General features: G+C 37.7%; 3 protein-coding genes and 1 long non-coding RNA gene across 14 annotated transcripts; 3 read left to right on the forward strand and 1 right to left on the reverse strand.

Annotated features, from left to right (window-relative positions):
• The first annotated feature begins 765 nt into the window (after positions 1 to 765).
• On the forward strand, positions 766 to 2,042 carry LOC100118377 (protein FAM136A). Its single transcript, XM_001602308.6, has 3 exons — positions 766 to 1,000; positions 1,239 to 1,379; positions 1,450 to 2,042. The coding sequence occupies exons 1-3, from the start codon at positions 914 to 916 to the stop codon at positions 1,648 to 1,650; spliced, it is 429 nt and encodes a 142-aa protein (XP_001602358.1). The 5' UTR covers positions 766 to 913; the 3' UTR covers positions 1,651 to 2,042.
• LOC100678619 (DAZ-associated protein 2) lies at positions 1,860 to 22,913 on the reverse strand. 11 transcript variants are annotated; one of them, XR_004344955.1, is made up of 6 exons: positions 12,986 to 13,291; positions 10,535 to 10,617; positions 5,908 to 5,976; positions 5,716 to 5,819; positions 5,471 to 5,626; positions 1,860 to 5,288 (listed from the first exon to the last, which is right to left on the reverse strand). XR_004344955.1 is itself a non-coding variant. In XM_032600127.1 (5 exons), exons 1-5 carry the CDS (start codon positions 12,999 to 13,001, stop codon positions 5,106 to 5,108), a joined length of 528 nt encoding a protein of 175 aa, XP_032456018.1. In that variant the 5' UTR covers positions 13,002 to 13,290; the 3' UTR covers positions 1,860 to 5,105. The 11 variants fall into 11 exon arrangements, 8 of the variants coding, with proteins under 8 accessions (XP_032456018.1, XP_032456017.1, XP_031788236.1 ...); XR_004344954.1 differs by having other exon boundaries at positions 1,860 to 5,285; positions 5,465 to 5,626; XR_004344953.1 differs by having other exon boundaries at positions 5,465 to 5,626; positions 12,986 to 13,290.
• LOC116417716 lies at positions 15,413 to 16,307 on the forward strand. The gene is made up of 3 exons (XR_004227980.1): positions 15,413 to 15,791; positions 15,865 to 15,937; positions 16,022 to 16,307. It is a non-coding gene; the product is annotated as an uncharacterized LOC116417716 (long non-coding RNA).
• On the forward strand, positions 18,685 to 21,295 carry LOC100118304 (glucose dehydrogenase [FAD, quinone]). Its single transcript, XM_003424488.5, has 2 exons — positions 18,685 to 20,924; positions 21,045 to 21,295. The coding sequence occupies exons 1-2, from the start codon at positions 19,131 to 19,133 to the stop codon at positions 21,192 to 21,194; spliced, it is 1,944 nt and encodes a 647-aa protein (XP_003424536.2). The 5' UTR covers positions 18,685 to 19,130; the 3' UTR covers positions 21,195 to 21,295.
• Positions 22,914 to 22,916: the final 3 nt, after the last annotated feature.

The raw sequence follows: 22,916 nt of genomic DNA on the forward strand, positions 1-22,916 counted from the left end.
GTAAAAAGTGTCGCGCGTTGCGGGATACGCGAGAATGTGGGTTGAGTTTTACCAGAGATCCTGCCCCCTGGTGCGAACTAATGAGCCTAATTAGGTATTTCGATTTTCGACGCTTCTTTGTGCGCGGCGTTCGATTTTTTAGCCGTTGGGGATTTTTTTTAATTTTCGAAAAAGGCTCCTTCTTTACAGATTAAAGGGATTATATGCAAAGATATTGTGTTTAGTATAGATTAATTAACTCTTCTTTTTTTTTTTTACGAAAGTACAATAATTTTCAAGAGGATTTTTTTTAATAATGTCTGCAAGTGCCTATAAAGACATATATATATATTGCAATGAAGGGAAGCATGCATAAAGTAATCGTCGATAAAGGTGGTTATTTAAATTATTCAACTACTTTATAAATTATAATTACTCCAAAATTGATATTGAATATTTCATGTGGTTTATTAAATAAATATAGATTATAATCTACATTCACTTAATTTTTCGTAATTATGTTATCTTTAGCATCTTCCTTTAATAATACCGAATTTATGAAAAAAATTAATAAAAGAACAATATTTTTGTATATTTATACCTATAATTTCAATGAGACTGACGTAACACATGTTTGCCCACACGCAAAAAAACGCCGTCTTTTCGGCTTGAATCGTGCAAGTGCCTGTATTTTCGCATGTAATATGTAAATAAGTATCGAATGTATATATAGATATACATGTTTTAAGCTATACACGCACACTACACTGGTTTAATCTTCATACAACTTGCTAGCCGTGCTCTGATTCGACTTTAGAGCCGCCAGTCACCCCGCGCAAAGCACGCCTGTGCCGTTGTATCTGGATTCTGCACCTTAATCCCCTGGTGGAGCAAGTTGTCTTTTCAGTGAAAATTATTAAAATAATCAAGAAAAATGGTCGAGGAACAGAGAAGGCGGGTCGAAGACCAAATGACGAAAATGGTCGAGGAAATCGACAAAACCTATCTTCGAAAAATGCAGGTAATTGCATGTTGTAGGTTAGCTTTTGCATCACGTGTAATGTTTTTCTTTTTAGAATAAAAATTAAATAACACTGTTTTTGCATTAAAAATTTTAAACGACAACGTCTGGAAAAGAATTTGTTTTAATTTTTCCAACTAGTTTTGTTTTATTCGTTTTTTGTTAAAACCATTAACTCACTACGAATAAATTTATTTGAAAGCAATTCATGTAAATCTTAAATGTTTAATGTTTCTAGGGAGACATGCACAGATGCGCTGCAGCGTGTTGTGACAACCAAACCTACAGTGTACAAAAAGTACATAGCTGCGTAGAAAACTGTGGTGCACCGTTAAACAAGGCACAGCAGTATGTGCAAGGAGAGTTTGAAAGGGTGCAGGTGCGTTGAGGGTCTAAACATTTTGTATATTACTCTTTTGGATTATAAAATACTTGATTTTTCTTTGTAGAATCGATTACAAAGGTGTGTTATGGAATGCAACGATAAAATAAAAGATCACATGGGACCAAATCCAACTCAAAGTGAAGTTGACAAATTCAGTGCAGACTTTGAGAAATGTGCAACTAAGTGTGTTGACACTTACTGTGATCTTCTGCCAGCATTAGAAAAAACTATGAAAAAAGTTTTAGGTAGTAAGCAGTTTGAATAGCAACAATGTTTTGCTTCTCTTCTTTAAAGAGAGTTGTAGATAGCTTCTTATTCTTCAGATCAAAGAAAAATATTGGTTCAATATTTATAACAGAATTTTTATAAGTAGCTCATATTTTCCGGAGCATCATTTGTGACTTAATGTAGAATACATTTTTTAATTCACAAAACAACAAGACGATTTTTTTAGGATTAAATGAATACAACAAATGCATGGTCATAATGTTTATTAACTGTTACACTGCGTTTACACGCCAGTGCTTTTTTTAACATAACAAATTTACCATTGCAATTAATACAATTTATATTACTGTTACAATAGACATGTTGTTTATTGCACGCTTTTCCATGATATAAAACCTTCCCACTGCCGCTTGGTACAATCTGTCAAAATGCATTGCAAAAAATTTGATCTAAAAAAATATGAATCTGCAAATAAATCGGTAAAACGAGAATAATTTAATATACATATAAATATCAACGTAATACGTTTCATTTTCTTATTGAAAGTTTCGTCAAAGTAATTCTCTTGTACAATTTTTGCCTCTTTGAAGCTAGATGCCTTTTTTTTAACGCACGGTGCTATTTGCTTTTATTGGAATATTTGTCATTTTCGTTGCAAAGCACATGCAAGGGGAATCATTTGGGAATAACTAATGTCAGCACGTGCTTTTTGTATTTTGTTAGTTTGTTATATTGTAAAGCGGCGACTCGAATACCACCGTCGACATGGTATTCTGGATTCTCAAACGTGACGTTCGTCTGTTAAGAAAATATCAATCTCGCAATGGAATGATCAGTTGTTTTGCAAATAAATCGAATTTTAACATGCTTGTTACCAAAATTCATATGTTCCTGAGATACGAATTTAAAGGAAAAAAACAAGAAAAGGCAATGGGTATCAAGCAAAATATAGCCATATGTAGGTATCGTTATTTTCCAAGTTGGTATCAGTCAGAATTATCGGACTAGATTCTTCATGCCACCCAACTGTACATACATCTCTCATTTGTTACATGCCGGTCACGTTTGAGTAGTTTCGTTAGGTGGGTTTCGGTAGAAAGTAATCAAAAGGTACAAAGAGGATGTAATTCATCGTTATCAATACACCAAGCTTAGTCAATCAATCGCTCGATATTCTCTGTAAAACCATTTGTGCATAAAAATCATGTCCCAATCACGACCGCCAGTTACATTGATAGCTGCGCTTTGTTAATTAATAGACGCCACAAGTTTGTCCAAGCTTGGCGCTGATACGACCGATTGAAAATCCTAAATAGAATCGCGACATTTGGTCCTACTCTGGGCTATCGTTCATCGATTGTAAATTAGCTCCTCTGATTTCATTGCTTAATTAAATATCATATTTAGTGTGAGTGAGAAGATAGAACTGATAAGAGAGTTCCATCGACTGATTCACTTTGCTATCTCTATATGATCACAGAGCGAGGCAGGCGTTTTTATAGCTGCTTGAAAGATAGTTTAGCAATCTTAGGGCCCTAAGACAGTGCACCGTTCTTTCACTGGTTATTTTTTTTACATTTTCAAGCAGGAATAATCCCTCGGTCCTGCAGGAAAACAGGCACACGCTAGATTTCGGTTGATTCTTGCGCTGAGGGAGACGACCCCTTGCTCGACGCATATTAACAAGATGGTTTAACGAAATTTACTGCATCGCTCGGTGTTCCATTTATTAAACTCGCCTGCTATGGCTCATACTCAAGAATTGCTCACGACATAATTGCCCATCCAGATGCATGAATTTGTACTCTTCAAGTGTCCAAGCACTCTTTTTTCGTTTTTTTTCGCCTTTTATAGAGTTTAACAACCAAACAGTTTCCTCTTTGAGATTCGTGTATAGAATTTTGCGTGTTACCACAGCAATCAATTATGAGTGGGAGAAACAATTAAAATTTATAATGTATATATATTTATATTTATCACAATGTTAACAACATTGGTGGAAACCGTTGATGCAGCGAGGCAAGATATTTTACCGTGAACAATTCTTCTTTCCTTATTTTCAATTAAATAATAACTTTTTAGCCGACCTAGCTAATCTGCGTAAAAAAAGACTCTTAAACGACTTGAAAGACTACTTATAAAAAAGGGTGCGTACTCTTCAATCGGATGGTAAGCGTCTTCAAAGTTTGAGAACGTGTAAAAACTATCCGTAAATTTCGTTATTCAGAATTTAAAAACTATGTATGCAGATCTCATATAAATTTCTAAAGAAAATATCTTTTACGGTTTTGAATTCCTTTAGGAATAAGTAGTCATCACACGTTCCGTATATTTTTTTAATCACGCAAAATTTTTTTTGTCACATTTCGTTTTCAGGGCTGCTCATACCTCATTCGTGATTTAATTTTACAATAACAAATAACAATAATCCAATAATAATAATTATAATAATAATAATAATAATAATAATAATAATAATATCAATTTTAACATAACGTAAACCATGAAACAAGGTAAAGTCTTTTAGTTACATCGTATAAAGCAACGTCGTCAAGTTGAATTTGGATTAAATGCCTTATGCAGTCAATGAAAATCAATAAAAGAGAAATGATGAAACAAAAAAAATATAGCGAGCAGCCCCCTTTTCTTGCTTAGTCTGCCAAGTAACGTTTAGATAAACGCTTAGAACACATTCTCGAATATCGATACCTGTAGGCGATGAGAGACAATTCAATGTATGCAACTTGCAAGCATACACTCACTCGCGTTTATATTTGAAAAAACAAGAACACCATAAATTTTCAGTCCGCGTATCCGCTGGTTACAAGGTGCTCTCTTTCTCTCGTTTTAAACTTAGTCTAAATATGTCCTCTTTCACTGAACAAGTGATCTCATATTGCCTATATAATCGTCAGGAATATCCTCTTTACAGTAGCTTATCTATTCTCGAATTTTTTTAATACTGAGCAGTCCGTTTTTTTTAGTCTTTTCTACAAAAGTGACTCAAGGTTTTTCACAGGAATAAGAAAAATTCGTGGACGCATAAACTGACCGTCGCACAGAAACAAGGCCGTGAAGCTTTTTACTCGACTACAGAAACGAAAGGAGCGAGGGAGAGTATATATAGGCGAAGCGGGAGACTTCGCAATAAGAGTTCAATACTCAGAGAAAGGGTTTGGAAAAGCCTGTCTTCGCAAAAGACGTGGAGCGAATGAGCTTTCGTGTATGGCGTCACGGTCTTGTTTCGGCTCGTCGACAGACGGTTTGTGCACTAAGACACCCTCTCTCCTCTGGAAAAATGGCCTCTCTACAAAGATATAGTACCCGATAGGAAAAAAGTATGTAGACTTTGGAGATAGTCGAATTTTTGTTGCCTAGACGGATCTCAATAACAATCAATGCCTTCCTAAATCGCTTTCTCTCTCTTAACGTTATCGCTCGCATAGCTTCGACTCTTCTCGACGTGCTAACCTTCTTGGCTAGAGATTCAGTTTACCAAAAGGTGTAGCCACCCTCTGTTCCTCCTCCCAAGAACGACCCCTTTTTTTGCGAAAGTGCAACACTATGACCTGCCATAGCGGCCAATTGCGCGGCATTCGCGGCTACGCCGGGTGGAGGTGGAGGCAAAACAGGTTGTGATATTCCATCGAATCTTGCGCCATCAAATCCATTCTGCTTTAGAAACAAATTTCAAGTTAGATCTATATATCTATATATATATATATATATATATATATATATATATATATATATATATATATATATATATATATATAATAGCAATTTGCAGTCATTGGTGTATTCATATCATGATCGTATAGAAAACTCAAATTAAATTAATGAAAACTTACGGATACCATAATGGTTGGCCTAACTGGAGCGGGCTGCATTGCAGTAGGATAGTATGCTGCAGCTGCAGCTAATGGTGGGTAATACTGTAATGGTCCATAGGCTGTTGGATAACCTGCCAAGTATCCGCCGGGATAACCTTGGCCATACATGGGTTGGTACATCTACAATAAGAGTTGGACAACATATTACATTTGATCCATTACTGTTTTAAATAATAATTTACATGCATTATACAAATAATAATAAATACCATCGGATGAGTAAGAGTTTGATCATATGTTGGGGGTGGTGGACCCTGAGTAGCATAAAGTTGTGGTTGGTTCGGGAAGACCCCATATGGCGAGGCTCCTGGCACTGTTGTACAAAAAATTTAAATAAGAAAATAATTTTTTAAAGTTTTAACCTTGAAAATTTTTTTGACAATTAAATATCAATGGCTTACCGCCATATGCAGCAGGTTGTGCTTGCGCTGGAACAAAGCCAGTTGGTGGGTGTGGGGCCACTGGATACGCTGCAACACAAATCAATGTATGTAAAATATTGTAGAAAAAATGCAGTTTGATCTAAGCCAACGGTACATAGTACCACAGCCCAAAGATATGATGCACTTTACATATCCACAATCAAATGTTTGTTGATGTATAAAGTGTTTGAATGTCCAAAACGATTAAAAATGTCCAACTACAATCAATCAATCTTCAAGTTATATTAATAAAGACATTCTGTATACTTAAAACTATTTTAAAAAAAAGGGAAACTATAAATAATATAATATTATGTTGGACACAATAAAAGTTTCAGACTGAAAACGGTACTCCCACACCCAAGTATATTTTACACATGACATACACCGTTTTGATTAAGATACTAATTTAAGCTCAAACAATGTTAGTCACTAAATAATGGTGAAATGAAATAACTGAAAGAACGGTATATATTGCCCACTCAGCACCGCCCGAGTCTACAAGCTATAATAAACTTCTGAGTAAGTCTCTTGAATCTGGAGTTGTGCATTCATTTTGACAATTAAATTAACATTCCTTGGTTTTTCTATCAATGTAAACACGACTGATGTGAGTTGGGCTATGGTATTTAAGTGCATTGTTTACCTTCGAAAAATCTTTTAACACAAAAATATGTTTTACTTTTACGTATTATCATCATAAGACAAAAAATGAGTAACTTAAAGCATTTAATCGAAGGCACACAGACACATCTAACGTGAGTCAATCTCGAGAACAATTTTTAAATATTAATTATTCATTCACTTGCAACATAACAGAAAAATATTCAAGAACTCATGAATGATTAGTTTATTAAAATTTTTAAATCAAAACCATTCTTATAATATTGACTCTCGCTTATTCCACCTACCTTTACTTCTAAAACTAAGGCATAATACGAAACCGATATCAAAGCAAATAGCGTTACGCAATCAAGGTAAAAGCCAAATACATTCGTCTAAACAATCAAACCTGAGAGAAAATTACAATTACAAATCTATTTCAAAGTTTTATGAATAAACACATTAGTTTGAAAGCATTGTAAGTACAAGTAGAAATCAAAAGCGTGACTTTAATGCTCTTAGGTTTGATTGAAGTGAGAAAGGAATAATAAACTGAGCTAAAATAAAGCCATATGTAAGAAAGATAATGATCGATTTCGAAAAAATGATGATTAAACAAGCTAATTAACGATTATAGGTGGTACGTTTCTTTAACCAGACGAAAATTTAATTTGATTCAAGAGATTGACCGAGAAGTTGTGTTCGAGCGGTGAATGTGTAATTTATACAATGAGTACAGTGGTACGATGAATATGTATAATATATGTATATATATCAAGTTCCACACATTCAAAAAGTCGTGACAAGATTCAGCAAACCACAAATTTCTGCAAATATCCAATAAATAAAGATCAAACATGATTAAAAGACCTCGTATTTGCGTGGTATATAATTATTAGCTTAGATAGCTTGCATTACCAACAGATAAATCTTTTTATAAATAATAATTTTATCCCATGAAAAGTACATTTAAACAGCAAAGATATCATCTTATCCAAATATATATTAACTTTAAGAGATTCATCAATTTATGAATTAATACAAGCTATCTAAAATTTTAAGTCTATAAATTATGCACCGTACTGTAGCAATATAGGTACGCAATATATAAGTATGCATTTCGCAGTATAAAATATGCTTTGTTATTTTTACAAGTTATTGTTTTAGTAAGTGGAAAGAGGAAAAACAGACTCAGCAAGCATATCAATCTTTAGTTGATGATTGATCATCTTCATTTGCGTACAATGTTTGCTAACGTCCAGTAGCGGTGAATGGACATGTTGTATTCTAACATAGATGTCAGCCCACACCAAATTGTCCATAATTACTGAGCTTTCATTTACTGACAAGAATCGACGACGAGCAGTTTAAGAAATTCAAAAGCACAATTATTATTAAATTAAATAATACTTAAAGACCATGTTGTTGAAAAAAAATCAAAGCATTTCAAATTAACAACGAAGAGTTCGATTCTTGTAATGAAATGGTGCTCAACATGTAAGATCATGTGTCAGTGCCACGGTGCAAACAATCATCGAATTCAATAACGATGTATTATAAGTAAAATACTAATTTAACGTTACTAAACAAGTGAAAATTTTCCCTGCCTCCCAAATTGTCCCATAAGCATTCGACCTAGTTTGCTTCCGAGCGAGATAAATAGCCATTTTACTAAACATTATTCGTAACAGAGATTAAAATTAGTATTAGACAAATTTGTATGAACTTCACAAAGCTAAGAAGTTGTACATTCACCCATTTTGCTAAAGATGGGAATGTATCGAAATGCTTCGGTGGAACACTTGCTTGTCTTCAAAGTGCTTGAAATCGATTGAGAGAATTTCTTTAAGTTGTGCAATATTTTCATTAAGAAATATATGTATTTTGTGAAAAACTTCACTTGCAATAAATTTGATTTAATATTTTCTTTTCTCGCTCAATTATCACTGCGAAGACTTCCTGATACATTTCGTAGAATTTGTCAATTTTATAAAACGCTATTATAATTAAGCTCACTATTAACAGTATACACGTTTTGATGCATGCTCATGCGCGTGCTGACTTTGAGTGCACAAAAAATTTATATATTCTTGAACATTATTATTTTCAAGATCTATTACCGAAAAGAGAAAGGACCTTTCATTTCAGATACAAAATTTTACACTTTTCAAATCATAAGTTATACAACATTATGCAATGATTAAATGAAATGTGTATTCCATTTTCAAATAAAAAAATTAAATCATCAAAAATCATAGTTATTTTACTCTTACTTTATTAAAAATATATATTTCATTTTCACTGAAAAGATATGCCTTATCTCTGCAATTGACTTAATGAACGAATATTATAAACTTCAACTTAATAGTAATTCATGCATTTGAAAAAGCTTGTGATAAAAATAGATCAAGATGGTAAAGTGCAAAAAATTGAATAACACATAAAGTCATGCTAAATAATTGTATTAAATTATACTAAATAATGCAAACATCTCTGTCCCGCTATTTGAAGCATCGTTAAAATATAAAAAATAATATCTGATATTTGAAATTTAATGCAGAATTTTGTGATTTTATAAAATTATAGACTTAAGTTGTTTGCAATTTTTAAAAATATTTTGATACTTATCATGCAAACTTAAATTCAGATTTATTAAAACAAATGTAAGTATCTATACATAAATTAATTGAAAAATACATTTTCCAAACGTAATTTCATTTTTTGACATTGACTAGTACTTGTTATTGCAAAAGATAATGCATTAAAATCAACTGCTTGCTTAAAAATCATGATATTACGTTTTTTGAATTAAAAAAAAATAACTGCTAAAAAAATCTTAACATACTAATTCTAACAAATAGAAAAACCAATCCATCTACTATTCTAAAAAATTTTCATGCAAACATTTGACCACAAGTTTCTATTGATTTTTTTTTTTCAATTAATCTCAATTTTTTATTATTATATTAAAATGAAAAGAGAATAGAAAGTTATCAGTAAAATAATAATAAAATATGTTAAGTATTTTGTTTGCAAAACTTATGGTCAATGGTAAAGCACATGCACTATTGTTAAAAGTGAGCTACCGAGTTACTATTGAGTAGAAGTATTATAAATACGCCGAGCTTAGATACAGCATTCGTGTCCACCCTGCTGATTTGTTATCACTGCTCATGTACAGTTTTCTACATAGTTAACATATCTGTGCCTTTATTGAGAATTAACAACACTTAGATCGATAAACATTGAATTAAAAAATGTGAATAAATGGAAATCTGTACACTAGCAGGATACTGTGGGTGTTAAAAAAAAGGAACAAAGTAAGCAATCAGCCAATACCACGGTTTCAGTACAAAATATCAATACACCCATATCAATATCTTACATTTGTATTGATATGGATATATAACAGCCGCCGTCTCCAATTCAAAAAGTTTAGTCGATTTGCAAACATTCTGCAAGACTTACAAACCAGACTTGCTCCTAAATTACTTTTTTAGCAGAAAACTTTTTCAAGTAATGTGCTAATAATGCTATGAGACGAAGTAATAATATCTTCTATCATAACAATTTTGTATGCAGCATTGATGTGCTGGTATAACTTTGGTTAAATAGAAATGACTATTTATAGAAGAATAAAACGCATTCATTTTTCCAATCCAATCTACAGTTTCAGTTCCTGCTATTTTTAACCAAGGTATGCCTGAAAAAATCAGGAAAAGAGCATTAGAGGGTTACTGTACAGGCATTGCAAATCCGACGTTTGCCTGATTTTGACATTCTGGGTCACTTAATCAAATGCAAAGCTAATAATGTTGAACTGTCTACTCTGAATAATTCATAACACCCTAGCAACACTTTTTGAATCAGGAGGCGCACGGTGCAATCTTATTTTCATATATATAGTATATATAATTAAGTATATATATATATGTATTAATGTTTGGTATAATTAAACACGTAGTGATTTAAGGTAATATATAGAGAAGCTGAGGTTAGATACGTGGCTTAGGCTGCGCGAGTTCCAATCTCCTAGGCTCCACCTACTGACTTGGATCAAATCGTCTTTGATATGTCTTTGGTCCGCTGCAAACATATCGACAGCCACAACTGTAGGAACCATCCTTACTTATCTGACTACCGTCAGTATTGATAGTAAAATTATAACATTGGACTCACGAGGCAGTCCAGTGTGATAGTTTTTATTTGTCAATCTGCTTGATCGCTTAGTCTATTTGTATCTACCAGACATACGCCTGAGCTTGGCTTTTTTTGAAGTTCTTAGTCTTAAATATGTGGAAGCAACTTATGACAAGGGCGTATAGACACATTACATACCTACTGCGTAATTTTAAACTTAATAGAGATTTGTTAAGTGACCTTCAAATCTTATGCCTATATCAATTTTTTGTCAATGTAGGCCGAGTCATTTTTTAAAACAAATTATAAAATAAATTTATTAGAATCTTAAAATCTCTCGTAGTTGAAATCAGATCTTTTTCGTGTTTTTGCTTATAACAAATATATTTTTTGTTATAAATAGTTGCTGAATTGATTTGGTAGTCATTCAAGTGAACATTTTGCAGCATATACTCAATAACAAATGCATTAATCGTTATGCTCCAAAATGCTGGTCTATCGTGGCGCTGCGCAGCCGCACCCCTTGATTTTCCACTGGCTATACGTACACACACATATATATATATATATATATATGTATATACCGCCCGAGTGCTATATATACTGGTGTACTATATATACGCAAGGTTCATACAAGTTTCAGTAGTGTCCGCATCGATTGCTTATATAGCCGAGAGAATTTTCTCCAATATGTTGCACATACTGCCAAATGAAATCGTGTACTGTATACGGAGCAAAATTTTCGAAAAAAATTCGGGTAGTGAGGTAGAAAACTAAAAATGCATCTCGTCGCATGAAAAAAAAAAAAAGAGAATATAATGTTCGCGGGGCGGAGCGGGCGGGGACGGCGCGGCCTAAACAAAGCCTAACCTGACGCCACACGAAGCCCCTGCGCGACTATCGAGCTTTTCGGCCTCTCTAGCTCATTGCGCGCATCGTTCTCTCTCTTGCCCAGGTCTCTCTCGCTCTCGTATACACTCTCTCAGCCAATATAATGTGTGCATCCGTACATACATATACCATATAAGCGCTCCTCCGTCTTGCTCTACTTGTTTCGCGCAAGTATATACACGCGCTGTCATGGCTATCTCTCTAATTATGAATGTACATTATATACCTAAGTATGCACTGCGTCTACTCGATTCGCGCACGGACAAAGAACGGGGCTTTTAATTTTCATCGCGTCCTGGCGCGCTCCGAAACGTACCCGATCGCGAAGCACTCGAAAACCTTGTATATATACGAGCAAAGGCGAGAACGAAGTGCTGACATCGATGCCAGAGGATAAAAATCCGAGTCGTGGATCGTAAAATTGTCAATAAATAAGACCGCATGTCCCTACCCCTGTTGCTGTTGTTGTTGTAGTAGTAGGCATCCAGAATCGAGCGTCGTCCGGAATCTGCAGCCGAATGCGCGTTCGCGGAGGCCATTTTGTTTGTACACTGTAGTTATACTAGCGCGCATAGTGTGCGGAAGGAGGAAGCGGGAGCTCTCGGCGCGCGCGCGCGCGCGCAAGAGAGAGAGAGAGAGACGCAGAGGAAGCGGACGGGGTGGGAGAGAGAGAAGCAGGATAGAGGAGAGGACGACGGTATTGATTCATCTGTCAGCCGTAGGAAATTCGCACTTGTCTCTCGCTTTTTCTGGGGGCCCGTGCTGTGCACGCAAGCGCGACCGGACGCTCGCCTTCGCGCACCGGGTACAGATCTATATTAATGGTATACGCGACGCGCGTGTAAATACGCACGTCCTGTACACGCTTCTCTAATCTACGGATCGCACACTCCGAATTGGAAAAAGGAGCCTCGCTCGCAGAGAGGAAAAGCCGTGCGCGCGCCATGGAGAGGGAGGAGCTGCTGCTGGCGAAAAAAAGATGGTCGGCCGAGGAATTTATAGGTGCGCGAGCGAGAGAAATAAAACGCCGTCGTGCATGGAATTTCGCTATGTAGCTCTGGGCTGAGAGAGAGAGAGAGAGAGAGAGAGAGTGTGACGGAGCGCGAGAGGAAAGAGCGAGAACGTCCCTTTCGCGAATTTTCGACCAAGAGATTCGGACGAGGAACGAAAAAAATAAGTAAAAATAAAGGCTTCTGTGTTTATCAAAGGGTTGTGTATGTGTGTGTGTGTGTGTGGCAAATAACCGTCTAAGCTCAGAGGCCTATTGTCTGCGTGTGTGTGTGTGTGTGTGTATCTGTATACTTAAAGAGTACAGGTATATATATAAAATAGAGAGAGATATATATATATATAAGAGAGGATAAGGTGGCGAAGCGCCTGCCGTGGGTGTGCGTGTCGGCAGGCATGGGCCTTTCATAGTTACCTTTCTTGTCGGTCATTTTATTGCTTAACACAACCGGCTCTCTTTTTCTCTCTCTTTCGCTCTTTTTCTCGCGAGCGCGCGCGGGCTTATCTCAACAACGATATAAACAACGAGAGATGCTTTGCTGATATATCTCTCCTTCTCCGCGCGTATCGACAACGATTATATCAAGCTCTCTTTTTCTCTATTTTTATAATAATCTCGACGGAACAGCGCGCACTTGACTCTCTTTCTCTTTCTACTTTATAAGTAGTAATACTCGTTCGTCACAGTTGCGCGCACAGACGACGACTGCCCTGCCGCCGCTGCTGCACGACGGACCAGCCGAGAGAGCGAACGCTCGCGCGCGCGCACACAGATACATATATATATATATATATACATTGGCTATGCAGAGGAAGAGAGAAAGAGAGATGACGCTCGTTCGCGAGGGGGACGGTGTGTTGTATATTGTGCATTGCAGCAGCCGCGGGAGGATAATACAACGAGCTTATCGCTCGTCCGCGCGAGATGCTCCTCTATGGCTGGATTTTCGCGGTATTCGCAGGAATCGAGTTTTCCGTTTCGTCTGGCGCGTTATTACGTTATAGATGTATGTGTGTGTGTGTGTGTGCATTCCTCTGGTATGTCTGCTGCAGCGGGAATGTATATATAGCAGTAGACCCGTCAAACCTGCGTTACTAGGCGAGCACGTTCGATCGTCAGCTCCGGTCACCTGACTATCTTGGCTATGTTGTGCGGATAGCTGTACAATTAGCAAAATATTATCGCTCTCCTTTTTTCGCATTCAAATCATGCGGCACGTTGTTTACGTATCTCTGTATTTCGAGTATCGATCGTCCTACCCTTTTCCGTAAAATTAGAATACACCAGGGGTACTATAGATATGTCGAACGTAATTTTACGACGCTTTTGAATAAAAGTTTCGGAGCAGTGTAAGTACTTTCATATATCCCTGAAAATCGGAACAAAGCGTGACGGCCTAGTGACGGTCAGACTTCTCGTAAGGAACGTGTGTCGGGCTTCTCCAGTAAATAGGCGAATCTACACACAGACATACTCTCGGAAAATAGGATCGACTACGTAGTAGTAGTAGTAGTGGTGGTGGTGGTGGTGGTGGTCCTTAGGCTTTATCGAGCGTCGATGGTACTGCGCACATCCCCTGCATCTCTCCCCCTTATTCGCGGCGCTCGCGCTTTCGCGGTAGTAGTAGTGCACTACATGAGAGGCTCGAGAGAAAGCGAGAGAGAAACGGCCTCGACCCCTGTGCGCAGATTTTTTTTACGAGGGGGACGAGGACGCAGCCTCGACCAATGGCAAGGCTGGCCTATGAGCGACTGTATATATGTATATACGATCAAAGCTCGCTCTTTTTTTTTCTTGTGCGCGGATACATATATATATATATATATATATATATATATATATATATATATATATTGTTATACGTGGGACGTGGGTGCAACGATGAGAGGCTCCGTCGCTGCGCGGCTGCTTATGCGCACCTGTTTGCTCCGCTGGGAAATCGGGAAATGATCTTTTGCGGGACGCGCCGTAATGTGCGGATGCGGATGATCTTGTATACTCTTTAATGGTATTAAGGGGTCGTATGTTCTGCAGCAGAGAGCTTGGTTCGAGGGTTGCAGGTATTACACGAGGGCGAGTGGGATTGTACTTATAACACCTGCTCTGTTGCGTTTGGGATTTTTGGATGTAGCAAAAATGATTTTCGGTAATTAATTTTTATATGTTATACGAATCAGCGGTTGTTGATAATCAAACCCCACTATATGCACAAGTGCCTGTAAGAGGATTTTTTAGAGACATCGTGTATAGAGTGAGCTTTATTAGAACCTCCTATTATTACGTATTTATTTAATTGTGCCAACAAACTGCGCAAACATCGTGAAACAAAAAAGTTGTATAGTCACTGCTATCACTGTATGCGAAACGCAACTGTTATACAGAAATTATTTTCATTATGTCTGGTATCAAGTGGCGCGGTAGCGCCACGAAGGCGAGTTTGAGAAGCAGACGAGCCGCGGCGCCCGTGACACTATTTACTTCTATATTGGTGTTCGGATTTTTAAATTTTCATATAAACACCTATGTGTAAATTTTGCCCCCGGAGTCCGGGAAGGTGGAAACCAAAATCGGCGGTCACACCTACGGGGGACGAGAAATCAAGGGTGTAAAGATTTCGCACAATTCAAACAAGCCGGGAATTTTCATCGAGGGTGGTATCCATGCTTGGAATTTCACCGGCCACGGTTACATTTTTTATCAATGAATTGCTCTCCAGCACTGAACCGACTGTTTACGAATTAGCCGAATCTTACGATTGGTACATTTTCCTATCGATCAATCCCGATGGTTATGTTTACACTCATACCTCAGTAAGTATTTTTTATTACGAATAAGCATTATCCATGTTTAAATGGATCGAATGTGGTCGAAAACTAGATGACAATCTGCAGGATCAAGCTGTTTTGGTGCAGACCTTAACAGAAACTGGAATTACAAATGGATACGTAAGTTTGCATTAAAAAAAAAACAATTTTTTTCGTGCTTTTATTGATATTATGTTCTGATTTCGTATATAGAAGTCGGCGCCAGCAATGATTCGTGCGACCAAAGATATGCAGGAGCCGAACCTTTTTCCGAAATCGAATCGAAAACCTTGTCCGAATGCATGCTGTCAATTAAAGATAAATTATTTTGTTTCATAAGCTTCCATAGCTTTGCTCAACTTATTATGGTACCTTACGCCTACACCAAGGAGCATCTTGATAACTATAACGAAACGGTAATCTTATGTTTAACCATAATATTTGAAGTTTTAGCATCTGTTCTAATAAAAACCTTTTTATTTTATTCAGTATTCGATTGTCTGGTTCAGTATTCGATGATATGGTAGTAAATACACTCCTGGATCTTTGGCTGAAACCATGTGTAAGTTCAAGTGCAACTTTTGTCATGTTGTTGTATATTATTAAAATATACCCATAATAATTTATGATAAAATTTGAATTTCAGATCCAGTTTCCGGTGTATCCGTGGACTGGGCAAAGGCAGTATTGAAATCGCCATTAGCTTTTGTTTATCAACTCCGCGATCGAGGTGATTTCGGAATGTTCCACCAGAGCAAATTATTCCGACTGGTCAAGAGGTGGTCGATTCTTTGATCGTTCTTTTTGAAGAAGGTAGAACATTGGGATACTCTTAGTCGCAATACGTTTTTAGGCACGACCGCGACACGGAAGTCCCTTATAGTTTCGTCATCGAAAAATGTGTGAGATGCGATATCTCACGCAATTTTCGACCGATCGGGATGAAATTTTGGGAGGAGTCTCCTCTTGCACAAACCTATAAACTAATTTTTTTGTATCCCGATCGTCTACATTTTTTTTTAAATGCGGGCACAACTTGTTCAATTTTTGCGTTTTTTGAATAAAAATTTTGGTGTTACACGATTATCTCTAAGAGACTTTTATCAATCGGGCTAAAAATTTGTGTGCGAATTCCCCTCGTAATAGTAAGGTGCCAAATTTATTTTGGGCTCGATCCTACATGTATACGCAGAATGCGGTCACATCCAAAAATCGCTGTAAACGGTTATTTGGCTCTAACACGAATTCTATGCATTCTACAAAATAAGTTATAGAGAAAAGTTGTAGATCTCGAAGAAATACAACTTTTTTCTATTCACACTTAAGCGTGAAAATGCTTTTATGTAACACGCGAACGATTTTCGCGTTTTTCGTACCTATTAATAGGGACTAAAGTGACTCTTTTTTGACCGGCGGGCAAAAAAGTTATTTTAGCGGGCAATAAAAACCTTTATTGCCCGCATATTCAAACAGCGGGCAATAATGGCCTTTATTGCCCGCTAAAAAGTCTTTATTGCCCGCAAATTTTTTTTTTGTAATTTTAAAAAAAAGTTGATTTTGATAAATTTGCATTATTTATTATAAAATAAAAAATGTACAAACTGTTATGTTCTTGAACAATATATAATTTATAACTAAATATAAATTAACATTGTCGAAATTTCTTATTTTTTTCATTAAAACCCTTTACATAATAGTTTATTTCATTTTTTTCCAATTTTCTCATTATAAATTCGGTACTGTTAAAATCAATTATTTATTTACAAAAAAAAAAAAAAAAAAATGAATTTGACTTTTATATAATGTTTGAACAAGACAAGAGCACGGTTGCCGTGTCAAAAAATAGTCACATCAGTCCCTCTTAACACGTACGAAAAAACGCGAAAATACGTCCGCGCGTTACATAAAATATGGTGTGCACCAAGGGCTAAGTGGGCTTTTTGGCCTCGTGGATTTTGCAGTACTCGTCTGCGGCTCGTAAACGCCCTCGCCATCGGCTCGGGCTAACTCGCCTTGACTCGTACTGCAAAATCCACACTCGGCCTACAAAAGCCCACTTTACGCCCTTGGTACACAATATACTATTAATTCGAGTTAACAGGCCAAAATCGACTTTTTGATAGCAATAAACCAGTATTCATCATAAAACTTTGAAGCTATACATTATACATAAAAACCTTAAATGTAAAAGTTGTAGATATTTTAAAAACACAACTTTGTGCTGTGACGTTTTTTCAAAACGCTTATACATAAACAACAAGCCTAGAAACGATTTTCGGTACATATAATTGAATAACAATTTCGGTGTGACACGCCCTATCTGGCCCAAAAGCCTTAATCGATTGCCCGACGCGCGAGCGTGGGTAGATCGGGCGAGCGCGCAGCGCAACTGTTAGCGGTCGTGCCTTACACACGCAAAACACGAAGCGTTAGGCCGTAAGGCTGCGTGTGGCGCGCTAGTTTGCATTTGTTTTTTCGGCCAATAAAAATAATGACGGAATGTTTTTTATTGATTTTTGAAATATATATTACCATACTTTCCTTATTCGTTTACGTATGAACATTAAACGTTGATTTAGCAGCCATTACATTATTATGTCGTTCGTCATAAGACCACTGTGTAACGAAAGAAAATATTAAGACGCTTTATAATTACTCCATCAAATATAAACTCGTTGTATATTAATAAGTCGATTTCGAGCACCATTGCGATCTGTAATGTAGCAAAAACACGCAGTGACACAGTGTTTCAGCTAAAATAGTACACGTAACATTTCACGTAGGTAATGCTTTTGAAAAAGCTTCAACCTCAAGGACAGTAATAGCTTATAGCTGACACACTTCTCTGAAAAGTCGCGGCGCGTGGGGTAGCTGGTTTAAAAAATGCACGTTTAGTTTTATCCTAAAAATATAACGTTTTAAAATAATTTGCCTAGATCAATTTGCGGCGCGTGGGGTAGATTGGTTTAAGAACATCATTTTAGTTAATTTTTTTTTTGTTTTCTCCCTCCCCCCTTTCTTGTCCCCCTACCAGGTGTGCCGATACATATTTAGAGAAGAAAAGTTGCGGCGCCTGGGCTAGATTGGTTCAATTAAAACAAATTCAAAATTTAAAAACAATTTTAAATGTGCCTTTACATTGAATAAAAGTTCCCAAATTATACATTTCTTTTATACAATTTATATAACAACTAATTCTAACTATATCATTAAAATAATACAAATATTCGTTTACGCATCCGTTTGAATTCCCGCGCGCTTACTCTGAACTCTCACGAACTCTTATCGGAGAGACTGTAGCGCGGCAGTTCAGGCGCATTGGGCGGAAGGGCGCGTTAGGAGAACTGACTCGGACCACGTTTTCCGATAAATCCACGACTTGAATTACAATAGCATTCGTCCTCGTTGTAAAGTTTCGATTGGCAAGAAGCCAACTCAAACTAAAAGTAAAATTCTACGGTAAAATTCATCAGTCTGTTGTTGCAGTTGTCACGAGCTTGATTATTTCTCCAAGATTTGGAAAAAGTAAGCAGCTTAGAATATATCATTCCTGAAGATATATTGCTTTTGATGATATGGCTGTTTACAGGAAATATCGGTAAGATCATATAAATAAGTTGATTGCAATTACAAAAAAATTACAATTGTCGCACACAGAGAATTATTGCGTTTACGATCAACGTCATAAACGTGTGTCACGACGTATAAAATTGATGTATCGGCGAGTTTGATCATCTTTCTTGCTGTGCCCCACGATGAATCGGTTACTCGTGCAGTTAGTGAGTGTTATCGTGACGATCAGTGCATCGGTCTTTGCAAGAGCCAATTTGCCATATCGCGATCTCTATGGGTTCACTGAAAACAACGCACCGTTTTCAGACGCTTTGTTTAAACTGTCCATCGGTGCGATTAATTTCCTGTACGAAGGTGACAAAAATTTGAACAGAGAACTGGCAGATACTCTCCCTAGAAACGACGAGGAGTACGATTTCATCGTAATCGGCGCCGGCAGTGCAGGGGCTACCATAGCCGCGAGACTAAGCGAAATAGAAGACGTCAAGGTCCTTCTGATCGAGGCTGGTCGCCAGGAAAATCTGCTGATGGACATACCGATCCTCGTGAACTATCTCCAGCTTAGCAACGATCTGAATTGGAAGTATCAAAGCGAACCGTCCGATGACTATTGCCGAGGTATGTCGGGTCGAAAGTGCAACTTGCCGAGAGGAAAAGTCATGGGAGGAAGCAGTGTTTTGAATTACCTCATCGCGACCAGAGGACATCCGTTGGATTACGACAACTGGGCTGCGATGGGCAACGAGGGATGGTCTTACAAGGACGTGTTGCCGTATTTCAAAAAACTCGAAAATATCGCGATAGAAAGACTGAGGATCGACGAAGAGATGCACAGCACCGAGGGACCTGTTCACATTTCTCATCCACCTTATCACACGCCACTGGCAGAGGGCTTTCTCAAAGCAGGTATAGAACTGGGATACCCTGTGGTCGATTACAACGCTTACAATCAGAGCGTCGGATTTTCTTACATACAGAGCACCATGAAAAACGGCATGAGGATGAGCACGAACAGAGCTTATCTGTATCCGGCGAACAACAGGAAGAACCTGTTCGTAACGAAGCTGAGTCACGTCGACAGGATACTCATAAATCCCGAGACCAAAAGGGCCTACGGTGTGGAGTTCACGAAATTGGGCAAGAAGATTCGCGCGATAGCCAGAAAAGAGATCATCTTATCCGCCGGTGCTGTCGGTTCGGCGCAACTCTTGATGCTCTCTGGCATCGGCCCATCCGAACACTTGAAAGAAATGAAGATCGACGTCGTTCAAGATGCTCCGGTTGGAGAAAATCTCATGGATCATATCGCGTACGGTGGCCTGGTATTTTTGGTCGATCAACCTGTCGGTATCCTTACGGAGGACATGGTCAACTTCGCCAAGCCCTATCTAACCGATTATCTGATTAGGAAAACTGGCCCCTTCACTATTCCAGGTGGCTGCGAAGCCTTGGCTTTTATCGACGTGGATAAGCCAACGAAACTGGACGTGTTTCCGAACATTGAATTGCTGTTCATCGGAGCCTCGATCGTCTCGAACTCTGTGATCCACAAAAACATGGGCATCTCCAATGAGTACTGGAATAAAATATACTCGAACATCTCAGGACACTACTCGTGGACTATTTTTCCGATGCTCATGCGGCCTAAAAGTCGAGGAAAAATTTTACTGCGAAGCAACGATTCCAACGAAAAACCCAAAATTTTCGCTGGCTATTTGCAAGATCCAGAAGACGTCAGGATAATGGTTAAAGGAATCAGATCAGCGCTAGAAGTCAGCCGAACGAGGGCTATGCGAAAATTCAAGTCGCAATTTCACGAAGTTTCTGTACTCGGATGCGAAGATCGGCAGTACGATTCGGACGAATATTGGGAGTGCGCTTTGAGAACTTTTACCGTCACGATATACCATCAATCTGGGACTTGTAAAATGGCCCCGGATAACGATCCGACGGGTGTCGTCAATCCAAGATTACAGGTGCGTTTTGAAAATCGCGTTGATTCGTGAAAGCTTATGATCTATCGTGAAAACGATTACTATATTATTGTGGAATTAATACACATCATGAAATTAATGACTTTACTCGTGTATTTCTAGGTCAAAGGTATTCAAGGATTACGAGTAGCGGATGCTTCGATAATGCCTATGATCATTACTGGGCATACGAACATTCCAGTAATTATGATTGGGGAAAAACTTGCCGATATCGTTAAAGAAGACTGGGGTTATAAGGTGGAGGAGTTCTAACGTCAGTCAGTAGTATTGTATATATAAATAAAAAAATTAAAAAATGTTTTATATATGTTTTTGTAAGAAAAAATAAATGTACAATATATAAATATAAATAATCATATACGTCTTTTATCCGATGAAAGAAATATTTTCTAACGTGAGACGAAGTATAGACATCAATGCATTGAAAAATTAGTCACATTTAGCCAGTCATTCCGGCCATTTAAAAATAGAAGACATTTATGTCTCTAAAAAAAACTTAACCAAAGTAAAAAGGTTAGGCGCGTTTGATGTTTTGCGTATCGTCATGCATGTCAATAATTTTGTTCACAGTGGAATTACAGATTAAAAAACAACTGAGATCAATTATAAAAAGTCAAGTTTACAATCATATTATTTTATTTATAATACGGAAAACAAAAAATCATTACGTTTAATTGAGGTCTGAGTCGAATGATTGGTAATTTAAACTTAAGTAATATATTGATCAATTACAAATAACTCAAAAGATACTTTTATTGGAATAAGAATGTTATATGTTTATGTACACAAATAAAATATGCAGAAAAGTACACTTACAATAAGATCACTCCGTGAACAAGTATGTACCATGAACAAAATGTGAGGGGCATGGCAAGTTACGTAGTAAAAAGCATTTTTTTCTGTATCATGAAAAATCCTAACACCAATATATAGAAGTAAATAGTGCCACGGGCGCCGCGGCTTCGTCTGCTTCTCAAACTCGCCTTCGTGGCGCTACCGCGCCACTTGATTTTGTTCGGAAAGTAATAGGCCGAAAGATAAACTGAGGATGCGACCAATTATTTTATAGCTGAAGGTTCGAATGTATACAGCCTCATGCTTGAAAAAATTGTTTCCAAACTTACCAGTACAAGTGGTATATATCTATACCTCATTTCCCCTTATAAATAAACCGCGACAGCACAACGGAAACTTCCTAAAAATACCAAAGCGTGTATTTCCGTAAAACCAGGCATCCACGAACTCTTCCAAAAAAGACGAAAAACCGTAGCACGTCTGCGCGCCACATCCACCAAAATAAAAATAAAAGGCGTAAAATACAGAGCCTTGATAAACACTTTGAAATCAAGACACAAAGAGCTCTCTCTCTCTCTCTCTCTCTCTCTGCCCCCTCTCTACTGTTTACACGCTGCGTACATCCAGCTCTCACTTTCTCGCAAACGTACTTCTATAGGTATAGGTACGCCGTCGCGTCAGCTGAGAGCGCGGTATATATGGTGCACGCGTCTCCCAATATATGACGTCCCGCATGGTATACGATGTGCACGCGCTCATATAAGTATATACTTATATAGGTCTATTATCTCTCGCGCCAGTCGCCACGGACTTTCGTCGTCGCGGCGTTTGAATATGGCGCTGCTGCTTTCTCCGACGGCCGACCGCGGTCTTGGTTACGGCGATTGCGCACGAAGGAGTACTGTGGTCTGTGCCCACCACCTCACCTGCAGGAACGTGTTCGCGTCGGAATGTTTTCCCTTCGAGAAGATTCAACGCTGAACGAGTAACGCCGTGTGTTTTGAGATAAAGCCGGGTCGTGTCGTTGTAATCATGGCACGTCCAACGATTATCGATATCCCGGCAGCGAATCTTACCTCGACGTTCACGATGGTCTCCAAGGAGAAGAGTCGCAGGGTCTAGACTGAGAATAGCTCCGCCACTGGCCAGTATCACACGCATACCCAATACCCATACGCG

The sequence above is a fragment of the Nasonia vitripennis genome, chromosome 5 (assembly GCF_009193385.2).
Source record: "Nasonia vitripennis strain AsymCx chromosome 5, Nvit_psr_1.1, whole genome shotgun sequence".
Classification (NCBI taxonomy): Eukaryota; Metazoa; Arthropoda; class Insecta; order Hymenoptera; family Pteromalidae; genus Nasonia; species Nasonia vitripennis.

Bases quoted from the DNA above. Each gene is read 5' to 3' on its own strand.
- LOC100118377 (XM_001602308.6), top strand. From the start codon at position 914: ATGGTCGAGGAACAGAGAAGGCGGGTCGAAGACCAAATGACGAAAATG. The intron at 1,001-1,238 runs GTAATTGCATGT...TAATGTTTCTAG, and splicing joins CCTATCTTCGAAAAATGCAG to GGAGACATGCACAGATGCGC. The intron at 1,380-1,449 runs GTGCGTTGAGGG...TTTTCTTTGTAG, and splicing joins GAGAGTTTGAAAGGGTGCAG to AATCGATTACAAAGGTGTGT.
- LOC100678619 (XM_003424492.5), bottom strand. From the start codon at position 12,101: ATGGCCTCCGCGAACGCGCATTCGGCTGCAGATTCCGGACGACGCTCG. The intron at 5,627-5,715 runs GTATTTATTATT...CTCTTATTGTAG, and splicing joins AAACTCTTACTCATCCGATG to ATGTACCAACCCATGTATGG. The intron at 5,289-5,464 runs GTAAGTTTTCAT...TTGTTTCTAAAG, and splicing joins GGCCAACCATTATGGTATCC to CAGAATGGATTTGATGGCGC.
- LOC100118304 (XM_003424488.5), top strand. From the start codon at position 19,131: ATGAATCGGTTACTCGTGCAGTTAGTGAGTGTTATCGTGACGATCAGT. The intron at 20,925-21,044 runs GTGCGTTTTGAA...GTGTATTTCTAG, and splicing joins TCGTCAATCCAAGATTACAG to GTCAAAGGTATTCAAGGATT.